We start from the raw sequence: 24,997 nt of genomic DNA, 5'->3' as shown, positions 1-24,997 counted from the left end.
TTCACATGATCTACAGCTGCAGTTGCATGGTCAAAAAACTTGAATAAGACATGATCTGCCTCACTTAGTTATTAATGGACTCTAAACGAGCACGATGGATCAAATGACCTCTTCTCATTTGTAAACTATTCTGTATGAGAGTGGAGCTGCCTCCCTGTTAGAAGTGTTCCTGTAAGCTGATACATGGAAATATCCCTCCCTTGAGAAACACTTTAGTGTGTGTTGGATGTTAAAACCAGAATTTACTACAATATATATGTATTTTATTACAAATCAAGCAATTATAGCCTTTTAAAATGCTTAATGCAAAATGCTTTATGCAAGGAAAGATACAATTACTATCCACAACACAGTGAAAGACCACAAAACTACAGAATGAGAAAACATTCACACACACAATAGACCTTTACTACTGAAGTTATAATGTACACTCAACCAAATACCAATATAAACCAAAAAGGGGATTGGCATATTATAAATATGTTGATGCAGCATTATAGTCATAATGCAGGGTATATTTGGAATCCTCTGGTAAAGAAAATACAGATGACAACTGAATTACAAATTAAAATATGGAAAACAATCTATTCATTTTTTTCATTCTCCCAATGGAGTTTCCTTCAGGTATAGTACATTTATAGACACTGACAGTGATCAGGGGGGCCTCTTGAGCATGAATAAATTGATTCATTTTCCAAATATAACCTATTCATAAACTCAGTTTATTGTGTTTTTTCAAGCCCTTCGCAATACTCACATATAACTAACAATTTCACTTGATGGGTGATTTAACAAATTATCTGTTAAGGGTTGTTTTATAGAACATTGTGTGGTGGATGCTAAAAACAAATCTAAACAAATTAACACTTTTCAATGTTGCTCAATGGAATTCAGCAGAAGACACATGATGTATGTTGTATTTAACTTTTGCTAGTTTCCTTGGGTCACATTGGTGTTGAATTTTAGGTTGTGTGTTTTGGCTTCATAGTTATGAATCTCGAAAATGGCGAAAATGCCATTTCTTGACTGGAATTTCTTTGAAAGGCTGGGACTCATGGGAGAGGAAATGTAGTCATTGCACTCAGAGCCACCCAGACTAGGGGCACATTGCACATTATAGGTGAAAAAGAATGTACCATGCTGAAATGTGCAGATGTCTTTCACAGTTCCCTGTTTAAGTGTGAAAGAGCATTCCCCCAGCAGATCACTGTTCCAAACACTGTCTTCATCATACACTTGAAATGTTAATTTAGAGGCCATGTCTATCTTGATGCTTACAAATTCCAATCGTTCTCTCCATATTGGATTGTCATTGTTATTAACAATTCCAGTCCTTCTAATCTTTTCACCATATGAAACCCGAACTGAACCATCTGTTTCTGTCCATAGGTCTCCATATAGTTTCTCTGCTCTAAGGTCATACACGTTGAGCTCAGCAAGTCCCTTTGCTGCTGGGCAGCAGTTGGACCTGAGGTTTTTATTTGCATTGCAGACACAGGCACAACAGTCCCTAGCACTAGATTTGGTTCCTATCTCACATTTTTCTGAGCATTTCTTCAAAAGGGCATTCTCAAGTATGTAGTCTACCAATGCTTGCTTTAAACCATTATGAACAGGATCTTTAATCGGAATCAATGTGTGAAGGGGAATAAGAGCATAGGACACCACATCTGGCATAGTTTTTATGGACTGAAGCCAGTTCTTGTAAGCGGTGGGGTCAGCACTTGAGAAGAGGAGATCTGCTGTATCGATCTGTCCTCCAATGATTTCGCTGTGACGGTCGCTGAACATGCTGCTGAAACTCTGTGCTGAGTTCATCTTCTTTAGCAAACTCTTGCAGTGGTGGGCCTCAGTCTTCACTGAGCCTGTCATAGCAATAGTGGCAGAGGCCTCCACATCAAGGCAGTCTTTCACTGCAGTGTCAGTCATTCCATTCATGGTCGCTTGGCAGGATTTGATAGATGTGATGCTACTGACTTTTCCACCTAGCTGCACATGCCTGGTGAAATGAGTGCCGTATGTGTCAATTAGACTGCGATACTGCTCTTTGGTTTCAGAACTGTATCTCTTAGGCAGCAACTTGACAGACTCTAGAAATTCATTGTGAATTGGGGGATTTGTCACCAGCCTGTACCTGCAAACAAATGACATAAAATAACTTATTAAATAATTAAAAAGATGCTTGTAAATTAACAACCAGTAAAATTCAGTATGATGTTTGCTCTGGGTAATGCAGCCCTGAGAAGGGCATAATACGCCTACTGTATGTTCGAACCCATGGACCATGGAACACATGTTCAGAAGGGAGGCCACAGAGTCAACTCACCCAGCACCCAGCAAGACATTTTGCCATTAATGACAGAGTGTATTGTACAGGCTGGTACTAAACTTATGTAGCATATTACATCCAGCCTACGCAAAAGAATGCCCATAAAAAAGAAAAACAAATTAAAAAAATGAAAATGCGAATGACATGCTTTAGTGCTCTTCAGATTTCCTGTAAATGATTGATTGATTGTCTGATTGATTTCTTGCCTTAAATATATGACTTGACTGATTGGGTAATTTACTTCTTGAAGGCGGGACTAAGCACAGTGACAGCACAAATAGAAGGAATTTGGAAACGTCAATTGCTCAATTACGCAATGTGAAATGAAATAAAATGAAAATAGAGGTATATCATTATTAGGCTTTTTACTGACCTATATTATCACTTGTTTGCATTCATATGTTACTTGTTTTGAATAGGTTACTATATTTTTATGAATTCTTTCTACTCGAAATTTGAGACTGATGCTTCCACGGTCCTTCTTTGATGTCCCACCCGACCCACCCCCTAGAGGGAAGACCACAGCTAGCAGCACCATTTAAGAGCTTTCTGATCCCCTTGCTGCTGTGAAAACTATATTGCTTTGCAACCATTAGGCCTAGGCCTTAAGCTATGGACCCCCAGAGATTTATCTTCCCAAAAAACAATCTGCCATCCATAGTTTTTTTTTTCTCTCCTCTGTCCCTAATGGTTTATTTAATGTTGGTTATTTTATGTTTGTTTAATTTATGTTAATTCATTTCAAATGTAAAGGTTTATTTATTTATTCAATTTATGTTTTATGTTGTTTTGATATGTTTATCACTCTGTAAAGCACTCTGTGGCTACCCTGCGAAAGGTGCTATACAAATAAAAATTGATTGATTGTGGATTGATTCATATATTTTGTTAGAATCTTTGTCAAGATTCTGGTTCTTATCGTTTTTATGTTGGTCATTTTAGGCATTTGTTTAATTGTAATTATGGTTATCTTTCAAGTCGGAAGCACTGCCCAAGGAGGAGGGGTTTCTGCGCACTTCCGTAGGAACCCGATCAAAACATCACTCTATCAAAGCTGCCATTGGCCCCTGCGCTCGTCACTCAGAACAGGTCCCTTCCCACTGTTCTATAAAACATGACGTCAGCGCAGGTTCGTCCTCTTTTGCCATTTCTGTACATTAGACATTATTGTTATTTAACAATTATTATTAATTACTACGGAAGTGCACAGAAAAACAAAAACTATGGATGGCAGATTGTTTTTTGAGAAAATAAATCTCTGGGGGTCCACAGCTTAAGGCCTAGGCCTAATGGTTGCAAGGCAATATAGTTTTTACAGCAGCAAGGGGATCAGAAAGCTTAAATGGTGCTGCTAGCTGTGGTCTTCCCTCTAGGAAGGGAAGCGGAATCAGAGGGGCCACCTTGGCTACTTTTGGCACTATACATCAGTCTCAAATTTCGAGTGGAAAGAATTCATAAAAATATAGTAACCTATTCAAAACAAGTAACATATGAATGCAAACAAGTGATAATATACAGTGAGGGAAAAAAGTATTTGATCCCCTGCTGATTTTGTACGTTTGCCTACTGACAAAGAAATTATCAGTCTATAATTTTAATGGTAGGTGTATTTTAATAGTGAGAGACAGAATAACAACAAAAAATCCAGAAAAACGCATTTAAAAAAAGTTATAAATTGATTGCATGTTAATGAGGGAAATAAATATTTGATCCCCTATCAATCAGCAAGATTTCTGGCTCCCAGGTGTCTTTTATTGCAGGTAATGAGCTGAGATTAGGAGCACTCTCTTAAAGGGAGTGTTCCTAATCTCAGCTCGTTACCTGTATAAAAGACACCTGTCCACAGAAGCAATCAATCAATCAGATTCCAAACTCTCCAACATGGCCAAGACCAAAGAGCTGTCCAAGGATGTCAGGGACAAGATTGTAGACCTACACAAGGCTGGAATGGGCTACAAGACCATTGCCAAGCAGCTTGGTGAGAAGGTGTTAACAGTTGGTGCGATTATTCGCAAATGGAAGAAACAAAAAAATAACTGTCAGTCTACCTCGGTCTGGGGCTCCATGCAAGATCTCACCTCGTGGAGTTTCAATGACCATGAGAACGGTGAGGAATCAGACCAGAACTACACGGGAGGATATTGTTAATGATCTCAAGGCAGCTGGGACCATAGTCACCAAGAAAACAACTGTTAACACACTACGCCGTGAAGGACTGAAATCCTGAAGCGCCCGCAAGGTCCCCCTGCTCAAGAAAGCACATGTACAGGCCCGTCTGAAGTTTGCCAATGAACATCTGAATGATTCAGAGGAGAACTGGGTGAAAGTGTTGTGGTCAGATGAGACCAAAATCGAGCTCTTTGGCATCAACTCAATTCGCCGTGTTTGGAGGAGGAGGAATGACCCCAAGAACACCATCCCCACCGTCAAACATGGAGGTGGAAACATTATGCTTTGGGGGTGTTTTTCTGCTAAGGGGACAGGACAACTGCACCGCATCACAGGGACGATGGACGGGGCCATGTACCGTCAAATCTTGGGTGAGAACCTCCTTCCCTCAGCCAGGGCATTGAAAATGGGTCGTGGATGGGTATTCCAGCATTACAATGACCCAAAACACACAGCCAAGGCAACAAAGGAGTGGCTCAAGAAGAAGCACATTAAGGTCCTGGAGTGGCCTAGCCAGTCTCCAGACCTTAATCCCATAGAAAAATCTGTGGAGGGAGCTGAAGGTTCGAGTTGCCAAACGTCAGCCTTGAAACCTTAATGACTTGGAGAGGATCTGCAAAGAGGAGTGGGACAAAATTCCTCCTGAGAGTGCAAACCTGGTGGCCAACTACAAGAAACGTCTGACCTCTGTGATTGCCAACAAGGGTTTTGCCACCAAGTACTAAGTCGAAGGGGTCAAATACTTATTTCCGTCATTAACATGCAAATCAATTTATAACTTTTTTGAAATGCGTTTTTCTGGATTTTTTTGTTGTTATTCTGTCTCTCACTGTTAAAATACACCTACCATTAAAATTATAGAATGATCATCTCTTTGTCACTGGGCAAACGTACAAAATCAGCAGGGGATCAAATACTTTTTTCCCTCACTGTAGGTCAGTAAAAAGCCTAATAATGATATAACTCTATTTTCATTTTATTTCATTTCACATTGCGTAATTGAGCGATTGACATTTCCAAATTCCTTCTATTTGTGCTGGCTTAACGGCTGTGTTGTTCACCACTGTTTATTATTGTCTGTGTTTATTTGTATTGTATTAGTTATTATTATTATTATTTCTTGGCAGACACAAAACAAAGTGCAAAAAAGTTAAAGGCAAATCATTACAAATTCAATTTAACTAAAACACAGAAATTCAAAATAATACATTTTACAAATTCAAAATTACAATTTACACAGGCAAGTACAGTAAGTGAGGTCCTACATCTTGGATGGTAAAAGCTAAGTGCTGTCAAGATATTATTGATAGCTAATCCGACTCTGTTCCGTCCGTGCTCCAGGGCTCTGGTTGCGCTTTTGGTTCGAGTTTTGGCTACAAATAGACCACTTTAAAAATTATAGTCATGTTAATATAGTGCCTTATATATTCCGACTGCTTGCTGTTTTGGTTTTTTGTCCACAGGGCTTTTTCCTCCACAGCAGGAGTGCTAGCAGTAGCAGTAAAATCCGAGGCCTGGCAGCCCAGCCTGAGCCTTGGTGTATCGCAAGAGATCTCTAAGAGAGGGAGAAGTCCCTGCAGCTGGCTCGGGTTTACCCCTTTGCACCCCAGGCCCACAGGATGTCTGTGCTGCTTGCCGGCAGGGAGGCCCAGGCCACAGCCCCAACCACCAGCCCCAACCACCCCAACCACAGCCCCATCTCCACCAGCGTCTGACTGGCAGGCAGGAGCCCCCCAAAGCTCACTGCCCTGGCCCTTAGCAGCCCACGTTGGCCTCGCAGATTCTGGTTTGCAAACCTGATCGCCCTCCTTCACGGAGAGCCATGGCAGCTCCCACTGAGAGCGGATTGTTGTCCCAGGTTCAGGGCACGCTTTGGCATCCCAATTCGGGCCTCCTCCAGCTCTGGGCCTGGCCCCTGAGTGGGAGTGATTGATTGCCTGGGATCTGTCAGACGTGGTAATAGCCAATATTCAGTCAGTGAGAGCTCCCTCTACGAGGTCGCAGTATTCCTACCGCTGGTGGACGTTTAGCACCTGGTGCCTAGATGGAGGTCAAGACCCAATTAATTGCCCCATTGGGGTCATATTATTATTCCTACAGGAGCTGTTGGACCAGGGCAAGCCCCCGTCCATGCTCAAAGTGTATCTGGCGGCCATCTCAGCATGTCATGTCAAGATTGATGGCGAGCCCCTGGGTCTCATTTCCTGGCTGTGCAGTTTTTAAAGGGAGTTCGAAGGCTACGGCCCCCTCGCACCCCTTCACTGCCCGCATGGTGCTTTGATGTAGTGCGGGACGCACATTTCCAAGCCACTAAACCACTGAACTCAGCTGAGCTGAAGCTAGTGTCACTTAAGACTGCGTTTTTGCTGGCAATCACCTTTGCAAAACGCGTGAGCAAGTTACATGCCCTGTCCATACACCCATCATGTGTCCCTTTTGCGGGAGATGGTTCCAGGGTCATGCTATGGCCTAACCCTTCATTCCTCATGAAAGTGCTGTCTCCATTTCATGTCAACAGGTCTCTTGAGTTAATGGTTTTCATCCTCTTTTCTTCTTTTCAGAGCAAGAGAGTCGGCTTCACATGCTCTGCCCTGTGCGGGCCCTCAGGTGCTATTTGGAACGCACTAAGGACAGTCAGCGCTCAGACCAATTGTTTGTGTCTTATGGAGTGCGGACACAGTGCCAGGTGCTTTCAAAGCAGCACCTCTCACATTGGATTGTAGACACCATTACCATGGTCTACGAGTCTACTGGGACCCCGGTGCCTGAACACCTGGTGGCCCACTTGACTTGAGGTGTTGCCACATCATGGGCCCTTTTTCAAGGCACCCCCTTCGCAGACACCCCCTTGCAGCTTGGGTCTTGCCACTTACATTTGAACGGTTCTACAGGTTGGACATGACGGGACCGGTCCCTTCGATTGGGAACCCGGTGTTAGTTGCAGTCGAGCCCCAATAGCCTATGGGCTCTGGCTCCTGCCTTTCCTCTCCCAGTCTCTGCCCCTGTTAAGTGCATCCTGATGAAGCTATTTAAACCGTGTCTTCCCTTCCACCGGAAGTATGCCTTCCAGTCGAGCACCGACGCAAGCTGCTCCTGGACTTGATAACAGCCCTGTCGATGTGTTCCCAGGGTCTGGCATGCGGCCTCCAGGTACATTGCCTTACGAGGCCACCCTGTACATAGTTCGTTCATTATGCATTGTGTTGTACTCTTTTTATATATATAATATGTGTTAAACAGCAGGACTGTGGCTCCATTCTGAAAATGTTTGGAATGGAGCTCACTGCCGCTGTTCCCAGCTAATGGCGCTCAAGTTTCGCTGCTTCGCTGTGTACATAGTTCATTGCTTAGCATGTCTGTGGCCCGTTCTGCCTGTATGCCATAGAGCAAGAGTCTGCTGCTGCTGCCCTCAGTGGTAAGCACGTGAGCATGCTCTCGTCTTCCACTGTGTATATAGTTAATTTGTCAACACAGTAGAGCTAATGTTGCCCTGCATTAGCTGGTCTAACCAGCAGGCATCACAACTGCTCCTGTGTTCCATGGGTGGTGCATGAGTTCATTCCTACACACCGTGGTGTATATAGTTTGTTTGTACGATATCTAAATTGTCAGCACAGTGGAGCTCTTCCACTCTGTACTATTCAGTTGACTGCATGAAGGTCTTGCTGTCACGAGATATGTATTTCATTGGGTCTGTGGCCCCGTTCCTACTGCCAAGATAATGTGTGGAGGCTGCACAGGTTGCTTGATTGCCCGCAACAGATATTGTGCAAGTAGATACAGCCTCGCTCCTAGCTGTACTAGTAGAGCAGCCGGCCTTGGTATTGTTTGCAGAGGGCGTAAGAGTTGACACCCTGTAGCCCCACTTTCTATATCCTGATTCTAGACAGTTCCCGGTAAGAGCATGATTAAGGTCCTCGCTCCGGGGCGGCTCAGGTGTGGCCCTACGGGGTACCTGAGGTTACTGTCTGGAGTTGTGTTGCCAAGGCCCCCTAGTGGTACACCTCGGGGCAGGCTCCCTTATCAGCTCGCTGCCTCCTCCCTTGCAACGGTTTTCTTATACAGTGACCCCTCCCCCTTGGGCAGTGCTTCTGACTTGAAAGATAACAATAGGTTGCGAATGCTTCTGAAAAAAGGAAGCACTGCCCAAGGGCTGCAAGGTCACACAGGAGTCCTAGCTCCTGGCAAAAGAGGACAAACTTGCACTGATGTCACGTTTTATAGAACAAGTGGGAAGGGACCTGTTTTGATCGGGTTCCTACAGAAGTGCCCCTCGGGCAGTGCTTCCTTTTTCAGATAACCGGGGTTGCAACTTATCGTTGTTATTATAACAATAAATACATAAATATGATACATTTTAAAATGATTTGTTTTGCTGGTATTGAGCTTAACATTCCAATTGTGATGCCCTTTAAAATAAGAAAATAACAGTAAATTCTGAATTATTAAAGCCAACTAGAGAGTGACAAATAATATATTTGGTCTGAGTACATATTAACATGTATAACTGTTACTATTAACTGTAGTATAAGAATGGTTCCACTAGATCATTAGAACATTAACATTTGAAATGATTATGGTATTTGAACACTATGCATAAAATGAAGCAAATACAGACAAACTTGACCACAGGATCAAGACTGAAAGGTTCTGTTGGGGATATGGAAGCCTTATCTTCAGATATCTTCATCACATATTCAATATTTTCCCCAAACTCTCTTTCTGTTTTATATGTTTATAGATTTTTTGAAAAAGAATGAAAACTTTAAACAGGATGGAAAATAACTCCATAAAATAAACATTTTACTTAAAGACTTTTCAACATTTACACATTCACCTTGATATTACAGTCCATACTTTACCTGTAGAACTTGCAATCAACTTGATGGCTAGTGAAACTGTATTTATCTTCCTTTGATTTCTTCATGGCATAATTAGCTGCTCTGGAATGGGTGCCTCCCAGAGCAACTCCAACTTTTACATTGGGGTTGACATTCACATCTAGGCCAACTTTCCAGTTGTTTTCCACATTGGAAGTGGTGTCATTCACAAGAGATTCGCTTGATTCGTAGATTGTGCTGGATACCTTCATCTTACAGTTGGAGAGGGCTCTCCAGTCCACTATTGCCAAAGGGATCTTTTGCAATTTCCCACCTATATAACGATTACGTTTAAGGGTACAGGTGCCATTAGCCTTTTGCCAGTCTTCCATGTTAATCACATAGGCACCTTTACGTTCCATTTTTACAATATCAAAGCCTTCACCTGCCAAGTTGTAGCCAGGCACAAACTCAGCCTCTTGGCATTGAACTGGAGTGCCGGTGATCAGAGTTCCCAAGACGACAGGACGGGAGAGGATTTGAAGGAGCCCATATAGGAGAGTGATTCGCCTTACACCCTCTATCATCATGGAAATCCCCTTTGGCTACAGCACTGTCCTTTTAAAAACAAATACAAAAATGAATGTTTCTATAACATTTTAATGCTTTATACAAATAATTTAAAATGTAAACATAAATGAGGTAGTTATGCTACACTTTTGTAAGTATTAAAATGCTGCATACGATCATATATATACAGTGAGGAAAAAAAGTATTTGATCCCCTGCCGATTTTGTACGTTTGCCCACTGACAAAGAAATGATCATTCTATAATTTTAATGGTAGGTGTATTTTAACAGTGAGAGACAGAATAACAACAAAAAAATCCAGAAAAACGCATTTCAAAAAAGTTATAAATTGATATGGATGTATTCCTACAATGTGCACATTGTTTGAAAGTTTATTCTTTTGGCTACCAGCACGTTTAATTCTCAGACACATCCGATTTACAGTTTCCGTGTCGCCCGCCATAATTCAGAGCCCAGGGGGTACAGTCTGCTCCGGGGGGGGGGGGTCTCATTCAGATGGTCACAGATCACTCAGTTTCTTTGCTAATAGGCTTGTTTTGTTCAGAACAACCTAACGATTAATCCAGTATATATTATTTGATGTTCTATAAAACACAGAGAAGTTCAGATCCAATTATGTAAAAAAAAAGAGTTTTTTTAGCTCTCTACGGGTGTGTGCTGCTTCTACAAAAATGTTGATGGTCTTGTTTTGATCAGTAGACTGTCTCGTTCCAGAATATGTCATAATTGTCAATATTTTGTGAGATTTTGTATTCCTACTCAGACTAAGTATCCCCCCACCCCCCCATTTCAGAATTATAAATGGGGGGGTGGGGGGTATAAAAACATTTTTTTTCACATCAGAGAATGCTTTACATCATTAGAAAGCTGACACTCAGCTCAGCTTTCATGGGATACCAAACACTTGGCAAACAGTGAAAAGTACACATGGGATTTAAGGGAAGCACACAAGGGTTAAGGGGTTAAATTTTGTTAAACAAAATGATTCAATGATTTCCTTTTTTTCTCCAATTGTTCTAAAACTTTTGGCCGGTTGTGTATATTAACTGTGACCGTGCAGTGCAGACATTTTTGCATGAACATTTTTTTTTTATTAATTTAACCAATCTTACAGATCCTTGCTGAATATCAGTAACTTATGAGTAATTATTAATTGTTAGTTGGTAAGAAAGTATTTGGTGGAGATTTCTTTATTGTAATGTTTTCTTCAACAGATAGATGCACACAAGTGTTTTTTTAATTAGTGGCAATCAATAAACTGATATATCCATAGTATATATATCATTGTACAGAAAACTATGGATATATTAGTTTAAGAGATTAAGAGACCACTTAACATTGATTTCTGAACTTGGGGTGGTCTCTTAATTTTTTCCAGAGCTGTATATATATAACAACATTGATCAAAATAAGGGCCATACCAAATCGAGACTCTTACAGCTCCCACAAAAATAAAAGGCAGCTAATTGAATCCAAATATGGGTCGGGGATGGGGGTTGTAGTCATTAAGCCTATGTGTCTTAAACCCCATTCAAACTGAAACAATCACCGGCAAAGTCTGTGTGAATGGGTCATCACCGCCAAATCGTTGCTGGCAATTTTCAGCTAACTAGTTAGTCAGCTAACTGCCGTAACCAATCAGAATAGGGGCACATTTTTGCGACCACTACATGACAAGGTTAAGCCACCATTAACAAAGAACCTGTGACAGTTAGGAGAAACGCAGAAAACAAAGAAATGGCGGAGGTTGAAAATAATATAGTCACAGCAACTCTGAGTGTTATTGATGAACCAACAGGTTGGCATATGTAATGCTAACTATCGTCACACATGTCAGAAGTTATGTACCAATAAATCATACTAAATATATTATCTCTATACAGGCAAACGTGTTACCCCCTCACACTGGGTTCGGTTCAAACGAAATCGGTTCGTTTCGTTTGCTTTGAAACAATGTATCAGTCAGCGCTGCTGTTCACTTGTCTTGTGTACAAACGTAACTTGGGGTCATTTTCCTGATTCACTTCCATGTTTTCTCAGGATTCAGATCATATTGCAATAATCAAGTGAGCTCGGTTCCTTTTGTAATAAAACACCAGATATTTACATTTTACATGATTAGTGCATATAAGAAATGGCAGCATAACGTGTGCAATAACAAATACATATGACTACATTGTATTGTTTACTGTATATGTCCTATACGCTTCTGTAAATTTGAATTTGTAAATTGCATTTGAACTGCAAAAATGAACTGCAAAAATGCTTTGAACTATTATGCACTTTGTATTGCTCTTATTTGTAAGTTGCCCTGGATAAGGGCGTCTGCCAATAAATAAATAATAATAATAATGACGGCAATACTACCTGTAGTCTAACACATTTCACTACTTCTGATACAACCAAATAATATACGTTGTGAACGGACAGTCTGAAAATTGACCGCATCCTACTGTCTATTTAAACACACCGTATGCAGTTATACAGAACACACAAACAATAAGCTACTATATTTGTGAATATTATAATCAGCGTTGCGCTGCCCAGTGGATTGTATTGCCTATATGACGATCTCTCAGATTCCTATCCTGCTCTCTCCTCCCTCTCAGCGTGCACCTGCGCGCCATTGTTTCCCTAATCCCTCCAACCTCATCTCTCTGCCTCTCCCCCCCTCCTCCTCCCTCCCCTCTACTCCACTCTCTGGGGGCCTGTGGAACTGCCACTCAGCTTCCAACAAGGCAGACTTCATCTCCGCCTTCGCCTCCCACCAGTCTCTGGATTTCCTTGCTCTCACAGAGACATGGATCTCACCAGACAACTCTACCACCCCTTCTGCATTATCCTCTCTGTTCGTCCTGACCCACTCTTCTAGTCTTACCGGGCGGGGAGGAGGAACAGGACTCCTGCTCTCCCCTTCTCTCCTCTACTCTGTCCCCCCCTCTCTCTCCTCTATCTCGACCCACAGCTTTGAATTCCATGCAGTGGAAATCACCTCTCCCTCTCACCTCTTCCTTCTAGTTCTCTACCGTCCACCTGGTCCACTCACCTCCTTCCTGGATGAACTCGACTTTCTTCTCTCCTCCCTCCCCTCGCTGTCCTCACCTACCATCCTCCTGGGAGACATCAACATCCACCTCTCCAACCCTTCCCACTGTGCTGGATTTCTTCCTCTCCTTCACTCCTTTAACTTCTCTCTCTCCCCATCTCCCCCCACTCACAGGGCTGGCCGCCAGCTAGACCTCATCTTCTCTAGAGGCTGCTCCCCTTCAACACTCTCCGTGACACCCATGGACATCTCGGACCACCACTTCATTTCCTTCTCCCTTTCCCTCCCCTACCTCCCCACTCCACCCACTCCCTCTGTCACCTTCTGCCATAATCTCCACTCTGTCTCCCCCTCCACCCTTGCCTCCACTGCCCTCACTCTCTTACCTTCCATTGAATGTTTTCCCCATCTATCTGTCAACTGTGCTACCTCCTCTTTGTTCTCCTCACTCACCTCCTCCCTTGACTCTCTCTGTCCTCTCACATCTCATCCTGCCCATCCCTCCCCTCCTCAGCCTTGGCTCTCTACTGTTCTCCACGCAACCCGAACTAGTCTGCGTGCCGCCGAACAGAAGTGGAAAAGGACCAAACTCCCAGCTGCCCTCGAATTCTACCATTCTCTACTGTCCACATTCTCGTCCTCTCTCACCTCAGCCAAGAAGTCTTACTTCCAATCTCTCTTCGAATCCACTGTCAACAACACTCCTTCTTCTCCTCCAAGATTGCAGACATCTGCAGGCTCTTCAATACTCCACCCTCATCTCCCATCACACCGAAACCTCCCACCTTCCTTTTCTTCATTCTCGCCTCTCTCAGATGCTGAAGTTTCTGCTCTCCTCCTACGTCACAAACCCACAACATGTGCCCTGAACCCTCTCCCTTCTCGCATCTTCCAAGCAAGTGTTCCTGATCTTCTCCCCTTTATCTCCTCCCTCCTCAATTCCTCCCTCCTCTCTGGCTGTTTCCCCTCTGCATTTAAACAAGCTGCTGTCATCCCACTGCTCAAGAAACCAACCCTTGATGCCACCTCTCCTCAGAACTACCGCCCTGTCTCCCTACTCCCCTTCCTCTCCAAGACTCTCGAGTGGGCGGTCCACCGTCAGCTCTCTGACTTTCTGTCCCAACACTCACTCCTTGATCCTATGCAATCTGGCTTCCGCACAGCTCACTCCACTGAGACGGCTCTCCTGGCAGTCACTGACTCCCTCAGCTGTGCTCGGACGGCCTCTCCTCCGTCCTCATCCTCCTTGACCTCTCCGCAGCATTTGACACCGTTGATCACTCCATCCTCCTCTCCTGCCTCGCTGACCTTGGAATCTCTGGGACTGCTCTCACCTGGTTCTCCTCCTACCTCAGTGACCGGTCCTACCAAGTGACATGGCGAGGCTCCTCATCCACCCACCAACCTCTCCTCACAGGCATTCCCCAAGGCTCCGTCCTGGGCCTGCTCCTGTTCTCTCTCTACACTCACTCCCTGGGCCCCCTCATCGCTTCCCATGGTTTCTCCTACCACTTCTACGCTGATGATGCCCAGATCTTCCTGTCTTTTCCCTCTTCTGACCCTCTCATCCCCTCTCGTATCTCTTCCTGCTTGTCTGCTATTTCTGCCTGGATGCACTCGCACCACCTCAAGCTCAACCTCTCCAAATCGGATCTCCTGTTTTTCCCCCACTCTTCCTCACCTTCTGCTGATCTCTCCATCTTGATCCCCTTGGAATCCACCACACTCTCTCCTTCTTCTTCCGCTAAAAATCTAGGAGTCACCCTCGATCCTGCGCTCTCCTACACCCAGCACATCACCACGCTGACACTTTGTTTGCACTTATGTTGTAAGTTGCCCTGGATAAGGGCGTCTGCCAAGAAATAAAAATAATAATAATATTAATATATAAAAATATACAGTAACACAGTAGTGTGACGTCTCCTAAATATCCATTTCGGAGTATTTTACTGCTTCTGCCATATCTTTAAACGGGGAGATGATCGCACTTGTACAGACACGTCCAGATTGTCGGTCCGGGTCTGCTCTTCGGATCCACAGGCTTCTGTAGCGTCTCGTCCACATGGCCACAGCTGTCATGGTCTCTCAGGGAGGACCGCAGGGCACGGGAGTTAAGAACCCAGGTGAATTTGAATTTGAGAGAGACAGGACTGGGAGCGAGCAAGAGAGAGAGAGAGACAGGACTGGGAGCAAGCAAGAGAGAGAGAGAGAGAGACAGGACTGGGAGCGAGCAAGAGAGAGAGACAGGACTGGGAGCGAGCAAGAGAGAGAGAGACAGGATTGGGAACAACAAGAGATAGAGAGACAGGACTGGGAGTGAGCAAGAGAGAGAGAGAGAAAGACAGGACTGGGAGTGAGCAAGAGAGAGAGAGAGGATTGGGAGCGAGCAAGAGAGAGAGAGAGAGAGACAGGACTGGGAGTGAGCAAGAGAGAGATCTTCTTCATCTTCTTCACTGCTGTGTGCCGGACATACAGCAACATTAAGAAAAGGGGAATCAGCTACGGCAGGCAGGTTCTCACTGGGGAGGACTCGGACCCGGACGGCACAGTGCTCAGTGTCAACATCTACCACAGCGGGACTGTGCTGATCCAGGGCAGCGAGGCCAGCCTGACCTCCTTTGAAAACTCTTTCAACAAACTGAAAGAAGAGGCAGAGAAGGAGAAATCATTCCCAACACCTGCCCCCCCCAAGAGCACCGACCATGAGGATCAGCTCCACCGACACACTACCACGACCACCGCCGCTGCCCCGGCTGCCCCTACCACCACCGCTGCCACGACCACCGCCGCTGCCGCAGATGCCCCGACCACCACCACTGCCATGACCACCGCCGCTGCCGCAGATGCCCCGACCACCACCACTGCCACGACCATCGCCGCTGCCACGACCACTGTCACTGCTGCGACCACCTCTACCACCGTCACTGCTGCGACCACCCCGACCACCGCCGCTACCCCGTCCACCCCCAACATGTCAACCAACAGGCAGTTGGATGCTGAGGTGGTGCTGCTCATCGACAGGGGACAGGGACACGGAGCGGGCCCTGCATTATCATCCACACCGGCACCAATGACCTGGGCTCCCTGCAGCAGGGCACCGCCGGGGCTGTGAGGAGGGTGGCAGAGAGAGCCACACAGGAGTTTCCCGACTCCAAAATAATAATCTCCACACTGCTGCCTCGAGCCGACACCCCTCCACACATCATCAGTGCTCTGAACACTGAGATCACCCGAGGCTGCGCCACCCTGCCCAATGTACACCTGGCACACCACCCCTCTGTGCGCCCCTGGCACCTCCATGACAGGGTGCATCTAAATCAGGACAGGGTCAGAGTCTTAGTATTGTTGATAGGCATTTTATTCCACTAAGTACAATGTTGGCTAAAATGAGCTCATTTACAGTAAGCTGCTGGAACATTCAGGGCCTGAACTCCTCGGCTTTCGGCTAAAGAGCACAGACCCTGAATTCATTAAAAGCATTAAGGAATTAGATGTCATAGTTCTGTTGGAGACATGGTGCCGTGCAGAGGTGCCCACACACTGCCCCCTGGGCTACAGGGAGGTTATTGTGCCCTCAAATTAAGAAGGGAATAGTCCAGTGTGAGAACCATATATACCTGTGTGCAGTGTATAACCCCCCCTCTGAATCCCCCTATTACAATGAGGAATTTTTTAACACCCTCCACACAGATATCGGCCATTTCCAGGCCCAGGGGAATGTGCTGCTCTGTGGGGACTTCAATGCCCGGACAGGCACCGAGCCTGACTGCATCAGCACACAGGGAAACAGCCATGTGTTCGGCCAGGCCCCTCTGTACCTCACCCCCACCACAACCCAGAGGAACAACCCCGACGGGGCGGTGAACAAGAACAGGAGAGAGTTAGTGCATCTCTGCCAAGCCTTGGGCCTGCACATCCTTAATGGCAGGATCAGAGGGGACTCTTTAGGGAGGTTCACGTATTGCTCAACTCTTGGGACTAGTATAGTCGACTACACCCTCACTGACATGGACCCCTCCTTCATTAGTGCATTCACTGTCAGGCAGTGTTCCTGAAAAGAAGAAGTCAGGCCACCAACACACAGACACAGCCCAGTAAGTTGTACAACCTTAATCAAACATACAGATGGGCTCCAAACAGCACAGAGGAATTTAACAAAGCAATCAGTTCTACAGAAATAATCAACATCATCAACACTTTCCTCAGCTCACAGTACCAGCCTGACGTGACAGGACTAAATCTGGCCATAAATGATATCAATCAAATATTTCAAATTGCAGCCACAATGGGAAATCTTAAAAAGACAAAGAAAAAGATCAACCAGAATCACACACACACAGACATGGTTTGATGATGAGTGTAAATCAATACGAACAAATTTAAGGCACCTATCCAATCAAAAACATCATCAACCACAAGACACAGACCTACGCCAGCAGTACTGTGAGACCCTAAAACACTACAAACACACCCTTAAAAATAAAAAACAGAAAAACACAAACAAAACACTCACAGACATAGAGAAATCTGTTGAACAAAACCAGTTCTGGGAAATGTGGAACAATTTAAATTCAACAAAACAACAAGAATTGGCAATACAAAACGGAACCATCTGGAAAAAATACTTTGAAAACCTTTATAAAGATATCCAACAAAAGATCTGACACACAAACAAATTGAAACCAGGGAAAAACTGAAATTACTCGAACAATCAATTAAAAATAATCAAAACCCAATTGACACTCCAATCATCCTACAGGAAATATCTAAAAAGCTCCAGGCACTTCCATCCAGAAAAGCCTGTGGCCCGGACAGCATCAGCACTGAGATGCTCAAACACAGCAGCACACAACTGCAGGAGGCTGTGCTTAAATTGTTCAACATGGTCCTCAGTACCGGTTACTTCCCTGACATCTGGAACCAGGGTCTGATCACCCCAATCTATAAGAGTGGAGACAAATTCGACCCTAACAACTACCGGGGCATCTGTGTGAGCAGTAACCAGGGGAAGGTGTTCTGCAGTATCATCAAAGCCCGGATACTGGCCTTCCTTACCGAGCACAGCGTCCTGAGTAAGAGTCAGATTGGCTTCCTCCCGAATTACCGCACTACAGATCATATTTACACCCTACACACCCTCATAGACAAACACGTCCACCAAAAAAGTAAAGGCAAAATCTTTGCCTGTTTCACTTATTTCAAAAAGGCATTCGATTCCATTTGGCACAAGGGATTTAATTACAGAATTATTCAAAGCGGTGTAGGGGGTAAAGTCTATGATATTATAAAATCAATGTACACCGAAAACAAATGTACAGTAAAAATTGGCAACAAAAGAACAGAATTGTTCACTCAGGGGCGGGGAGTGAGGCAGGGCAGTGTGATCCAGCCCATTGCGCTGTACGGAAGTGAAGTATGGGGTCCACTCAGTCAACAGGACTACACTAGGTGGGACAAACATCCAATAGAGACCCTGCATGCTGAATTCTATAAAAACATACTGCAGGTGCACAGGAACACACCAAACCACGCATGCAGGGCAGAATTAGGCCGCTTCACAACTCTCATTAATATAAAGAAAAGAGCACTGAAATTCTGGATGCACCTGAAGAAAAGTGAGTCAGACTTACTCCAGTACAAGGCCCTCCAAACCCAAGAGCTCAGCCCTGAAAAGAGTCCCCTAAGTCAGCTGGCCCTGAAGCTCACGGCACTGACCCACGCTAATACTGCGAACAGAGACCAGCTTCAGGTCAGCACTGCTTACCTGCCCCCAATTAGAGTCAACCAAATCATGAAGATAACCAAAACCTCCTATCTGGAACATTGGAACAATGAAACCAAATCCCAAAGTAAACTGCATTGCTATCGGGCCCTAAACAGAGAATATACCCTGGCAGAGTATCTCTTCACTGTCAGAGATACGAAGCAGAGACGGATCCTGACCAAGTACAGGCTCAGTGACAGGAGAGGTCGAGACAGAGATGCACTTCCTCTTCACTGCAATAAATATGCCAAATTAAGGGACACATTCTTTAATAAATTCATAAATATTATAAAATCATTTTCTGAATTGATAAATGAAAAAAAAATAGCTATCCTCCTGGGGGAGGGACACACAGCCCCCCTGGCCGCCCAATATGTAGCCGCCTGCCACAGCCTGAGGGGCTCACTGTGAAAACATACAGGAGCACCAGCTGTAAACTTGTAAACTATAAATAAAGTAAATGTACATGTCTATTAAGATTTTATTTATAAATTATATTGTACTGTTTCAAATTTTTTTTCTTCTCCTTTTTCTTACCTTTTCTTATTTTTCAATGTATGTATATAATATCAACTGCTTTGGCAACACTACAAAACTGTTTGTCATGCCAATAAAGCACCCTTGAATTGAATTGAAAATTGACAGGACTGGGAGCGAGCAAGAGAGAGAGAGAGAGAGAGAGAGAGAGAGAGAGAGAGAGAGAGAGAGAGACAGGACTGGGAGCGAGCAAGAGAGAGAGAGAGACAGGACTGGGAGCGTGCAAGAGAGAGAGAGAGACAGCTCAGAGTGGTGCTGGGGGAGCACAGAGACTGCGCTGTGATCGCAGCAGAGTAGATCACAGCCTGCCACACAGCCAGAGAACCACAACCATGTCTCCAAACCAACAACACAGCACATTAACCATGTAAAATATATGTAAATAACAATATTTTATTTTATATTTGTAAAGTTCTTAATGTTGTTGTATATAATTTCAATGTACCCAATTGCTTTGGCAATACTTGTGTGAAAACATATCATGCCAATAAAGCTTGTTTTGAATTTGAATTTGAATCTGAATTAGAAAAGGCAGGGTAACATTGGCGGCCTTTAGTGGGGATAGAGGGTAATGGCTAGGAAACCCTGACAACAGCGCTGTCTGCAATCTATGTTTTCTGTGTGAATGCATACTTGCCGGCAATTTTCCGGCATTCAAACCCAGTGTGAATGGGATGCAACGTTAAAAAACAGGCAAAAGTTGCCGGCATTTCAGTGTGAATGGGGCTTTAAATGACCATCGTTTAATGGCATTACATATTTTAATTTTTTTCTTGGGGGGGAGGGGTGAGAAAAATGCATGTATTATTATTTAATTTTTACTTAAATATAATAAAGCTGTGCTTAATACCCTGCAGCTGAGAGACAAATTATTTGTAGTGTGACAAGTTGGAATAGGTGTCCATCAGGTTATTCGCAGCTGTAAAAACCTCAACATATTTCCATACGTCTCTGAATGAACCTCAATGCAAGAGTATAACCTGTTTATTCAACATATTGAACATAATATAAAATTTGTATGTGTAAAGCTTTTGCTGTCAAGATAACAAATTGAGAAGTATAATTGCAGTCATACATGTGCAAGTGCTTTGAGAATAAAGCGTTATACTAAGTCTGACTATTAAACGAGGAAAAACATTTGGGCATGTTCTTCTTATAATAGTCATCTTAGAAATGAAACTCAAGGAGATTGCAAGACTTCGCATTAGAGTATTGGAAGGGGAGGGTATAAATACAAGGACTGATGACCAAGGGTATGAGTGGTAGGTGAGGTGATTGATGATTGCTAATTTAATAAAGGAATGATTCTGAGGGAAATAGGGCAAATGGAGACAAGGGTGACATCTGGTGGTGAGTATTTTAAAAGTTCAGCATGTAGACATTACAGTACTAGGCTACCATTTCAGATTTCTCTTTTAACAATTAGCGAACTTAACATTTTTGGCACGGAACACCCACAAACAACAAGACTGAAAGAACACATTTGCTACACTTATTTTTGTATTGTTTTTTAACTGACACATAGTTCTTAATATTCATCTTCTTAATATTATTATTTTGTATATCTGTGCAATTCTGCTTGAACAATAAAACAGAATTCAAAAGTCAATTTGAAGAGTCTGCCGAGAGCAGGGTAACCCTGAAGGTGACTGTGTGCTGATGCAATAGCTAAAGTCCAACTAATTAAACAGATTATTGTCGATTGCTGTCATTATCATCAATAGACGATATAATTGTGTACCAGTATAAAATAATGAATAACATAACGCAGGTTAACAATCAGTCCAGTCAAATCCGAAGAGAGATCGGGATAAATGAGGAGGAGGTATTAAAGGGACTAGCAAAATTAAAAACAAACAAATCATCTTGGCCAGATGGTATATTCCAACAGTACTTAAAGAAATGAGGGAAAATATTTTTAGTCCGCTAACTCAAATATTCCAAAAGACACTAAGAACAGGGGATGTACCAACTGACTGGAAGACAGCAAATGTCATACCAATCCACAAGAAAGGAGACAAAACTGAGCCAGGAAATTACAGACCAATCAGTCTCACCTGCATTACTTGTAAAATGTTTGAAAAAATTATTAGACATAAAATAGAGGAGCATCTTAATGAAAACCATATTCTTGGAGATAGTCAACATGGGTTTAGATGAGGCAGATCATCTTACTAATTTATTGGAGCTTTTTGAACATGCAACTGCAGCTGTAGATCACTTGAAAGCATATGATATAATATACTTAGATTTTCAAAAAACTTTTGATAAGGTTCCACACCAAAGACTAATCCTCAGATTGGAAGCTGTACGTATTCAGGGTTGCTTCATCTAGTTCTATTCCTCCCCTTTTGTAATTATAGTGGACATTTTCGTTACCTGCATGTAATACCTTGCACTTGTCCACATTGAATTTCATCTGCCAGGTGTCGGCCCACAACTGAATATTATCTAAGTCCCTTTGAATAACCTGTGCTGCCGAGATTGTATCTGCTGAGACACCTATTTTAGTTAGGAATATTATTTAGAGAATCAATGGCAAACTGCGATCACAATATGGTTCGCTTTGAGGCATAATTTAAACATCTAAAACAATGGTCTACAATTTTAGAAAACCAAACCTTAACGTTATGAGGCAGTTCTTAGAAGAGATAGACTGGGGCACACTTGATACAGATTCAGTTGAAAATTGATGGTTATATTATAGTATGATATATTGTGAGAAATAGGGCATGGGGGCAGACAGGGTAACAAACTACACTTCCCAGAGTGCTTACATTTGTCTGTATTGGAAGGGTGGGGCCTTCTGGCAATATAAGAAAGGTTGTGTTTGGGGAGTGGAGGGAGTATGCCAAGTGTATTGTATGCTTTTGATTTCTTGTGAGTTTAGTTTTGTTTTGCTTTGTTTTGTTTGGGAAAACTATAGCAGTGGTCAAGTACAATCACAGCAAAAAAGTAAAATAAGGTAAAAGGAAGTACTTGGTTAAAGAAATAAACAAATATACTTGAGAACAAAAGGTACAGCAGTGCTTAGCAGAGGGAGACAAGGCCCAGGACTCTGCTGATCTTGAAAGGACTTCATCTTTGGAGAAAGGACTGGGTGAGAGACAAATAGAGACTGTTCTTGTTTAAAACAAAAGTCTGGCTGTAAATAGTTGTTTAATGGGAGGTAAGAATAAACCTGCTAGCACCTGCACCAGAGGTCAATAACTTCTTGGTCCAGTATTTTAAGGGCCCTAGGGGATCCTGACCAGACAATGGGCTTATAAGATCACAATATACTACTCAGAAGAAATGTATATAAAAACTTAGCAAATTGAGGACCAAAAAACATTGGCCCAAATCGTTTAACACTAGAAATGCCGAGCCGGTCAATTTGAATGATATGGTATTTGAATTACTCGGTGTTCCTGAATACACTGTACATACCCATTCGTGACTTTTCTCAACTATAAATATTAAACATGCCTACGGCGTTTTAGCTGCATAAATGTGGCAAATAAGTTATAAACACGTTTACCTAGCATAGCTAAAATCTGGTTATTTTGATAATAAATCAAATATAACACATAATCCTGCCTGCCCTTTGCAATACAATCAGTCTCACGCTCAAGTGGCGATCCCTACCTGTCTAGAGTATTTAATGTGCTTGAAAAACACATGCATTGAATAGCATTACAGTGGTTTTCTTACAACTGTACTCCGATTGAGTGGATACAGTGATTACCCCGCACATAAACATGGATCGGAGATGGAAATTGAAGAGAGCTCATTTTGGAAGTGATTTTTGTCCTACTGGGAATGACAGTTATAATTTGTGGGCTTTTGCCAGTGTTTTGAAAACATTATGAGTGAAACACCAGGTCCAAATGGCACTATACTGAATGCTTTAACTCATTCAATAAGCGATTGCTACTGCACATAGTACAGAGTACAATAGTGCAGGCGCATCACATGAAAAATAAAATTCATGGACATTATCCCACCGATTTAGGAGCATTTATTGCAGTGCTATATATTCCCGGATCAAAAGTGTTCACCTGGAGAGGGCTGTCACAATGCTATGTGAGGTACATGCTCATGCAGGGAAAGTGGAGAAATGTGTCCTGTGTGGACTGTATTGAGCTGTGAGGTATGCTGGCTAAATATATAGTAAATAGTTTATTGAAAAACAAAACTTCAGTGAATACAAGCACTGTATGTTGAAAAAAAAATTACACAGTGTTGAAAATGTTTACTTTAGTGTAAAAAAAAAAATGATTAGTGAAAGAGACAATTTGGGAACATTAAAAAATAGACTGGATGTGATCCTTGGATCACTTAGTTGTTAATGAACACCAGGCAAGCATGATGGGTCGAATGGCCTCATCTTGTTTTAAAACTTTCTTCTAAAACGTTCTAAAATGGTCTGCTCATGCAGGAAATAACATGAAAAAGTCATGACTTCAAATTGTAAATAAGCATGATTCTTTCTAAGAAAAATTACATTTTTAAATTCAAAATTGTGATGAATCCATAGATTTAGTTTGCTTAAAAGGGCACTTTTATTCATATACCCAGTCTTGATTTGTACATGTGATTACCACCATTTGTTGCAAAGGAATTATTCAATTCATTTTCTGGAGAAAAAAACCCTTAACCCTTAACAGCCATGTATCATAATTAGTTCATACCCTTTTACTCGCTTGCAGGGGGTTGTGAAAAAAATGTATATGTGAAGATATGATTTATACATATGATCAACTTTATTTATTCAAATGGGATTCCATATGAATAAAACCATTTAAATCATTATGAATTCACATACTTGAATTACAAATTAATATAATCTAATGCATTCATGTGTTTTTCTGTATTGTTGGAATTCACAAGGAATGAATGCCCATTATTGTAAAGTGTTACAGTTTCTTTAACCAAACAGTTTAGGCATCTGCAAAATCAGATGGCAACAAACTCCCACTTGCAATCCAAACCTAGATGAACAATTAATCACAGTTTGATGTTCAGCAGAGACAGGCATCAACAGCTAATCAGAAATCTGTATTCAGTATTGATTTAAAAATACAGTTCAAGAACAATCTGTATGAACTGCTTAAAAATAAACCACAGCAAGAGTAATTAAGCACTGGTCTGTATGTTATGATTAGGTTTTTGAGAATAAATATTTGAATAGTTATAAGAACTCATGGTTTTAAAGTTACCATGACACTTTGAGTATTTTATAGCTGCCCTTAAACTGAAATACATAAAACTATTGATTGTAGTAAAAGTAAAACAATGAACCTAAATCGTGTATAGTTTCATAGGCTTGTTATCATGTGCATGCTTTAAAAATAAAACTGTAAAAAAATATATATTTGCCACATACCTTTCAAAGAGCACTTCAGAGTTTAAGCAAGGTCTGAAATTGGTCAATAGCAGTTGACGTCAAAATACTTATAGTGTGTGTACATGCATACCCTGCAAAACTATGTGTATAAAGGTTCTTAAGTGTGAAACCACATATACAAATTTAGGGGAGGGGAGCTAATTCCAACCACCACGTTACAAAGAGTAACTGCACTCATTCTTTATAGAGCTAAGATAGTTTGAAGGTTTTGTGATCATTACTGTAGTTAAATTAATTAGAATTTCTATAGGCATGAAATGGAACATGCAAACTGATATAAGGACCATATGGTATTAATATGATAGACTAAACTAATATTTTACTGCACTTGTTTAGATTCATAAAATGCATTA

The 24,997-nt window shown here is 42.5% G+C and overlaps 1 protein-coding gene across 1 annotated transcript; it reads right to left on the bottom strand.

The window, feature by feature from the left end:
* Positions 1–289: 289 nt before the first annotated feature.
* Positions 290–24,703, bottom strand: LOC136768168 (perforin-1-like). Its single transcript, XM_066722218.1, has 3 exons — positions 24,624–24,703; positions 9,361–9,936; positions 290–2,134 (listed from the first exon to the last, which is right to left on the bottom strand). The coding sequence occupies exons 2-3, from the start codon at positions 9,906–9,908 to the stop codon at positions 931–933; spliced, it is 1,752 nt and encodes a 583-aa protein (XP_066578315.1). The 5' UTR covers positions 9,909–9,936; positions 24,624–24,703; the 3' UTR covers positions 290–930.
* Positions 24,704–24,997: the final 294 nt, after the last annotated feature.

This window comes from Amia ocellicauda, chromosome 14 (assembly GCF_036373705.1).
Source record: "Amia ocellicauda isolate fAmiCal2 chromosome 14, fAmiCal2.hap1, whole genome shotgun sequence".
Lineage (NCBI taxonomy): Eukaryota > Metazoa > Chordata > Actinopteri > Amiiformes > Amiidae > Amia > Amia ocellicauda.
The sequence above is the reverse complement of the archived record's forward strand: the minus strand, read 5'-3'. Positions and strand labels throughout refer to the sequence as shown.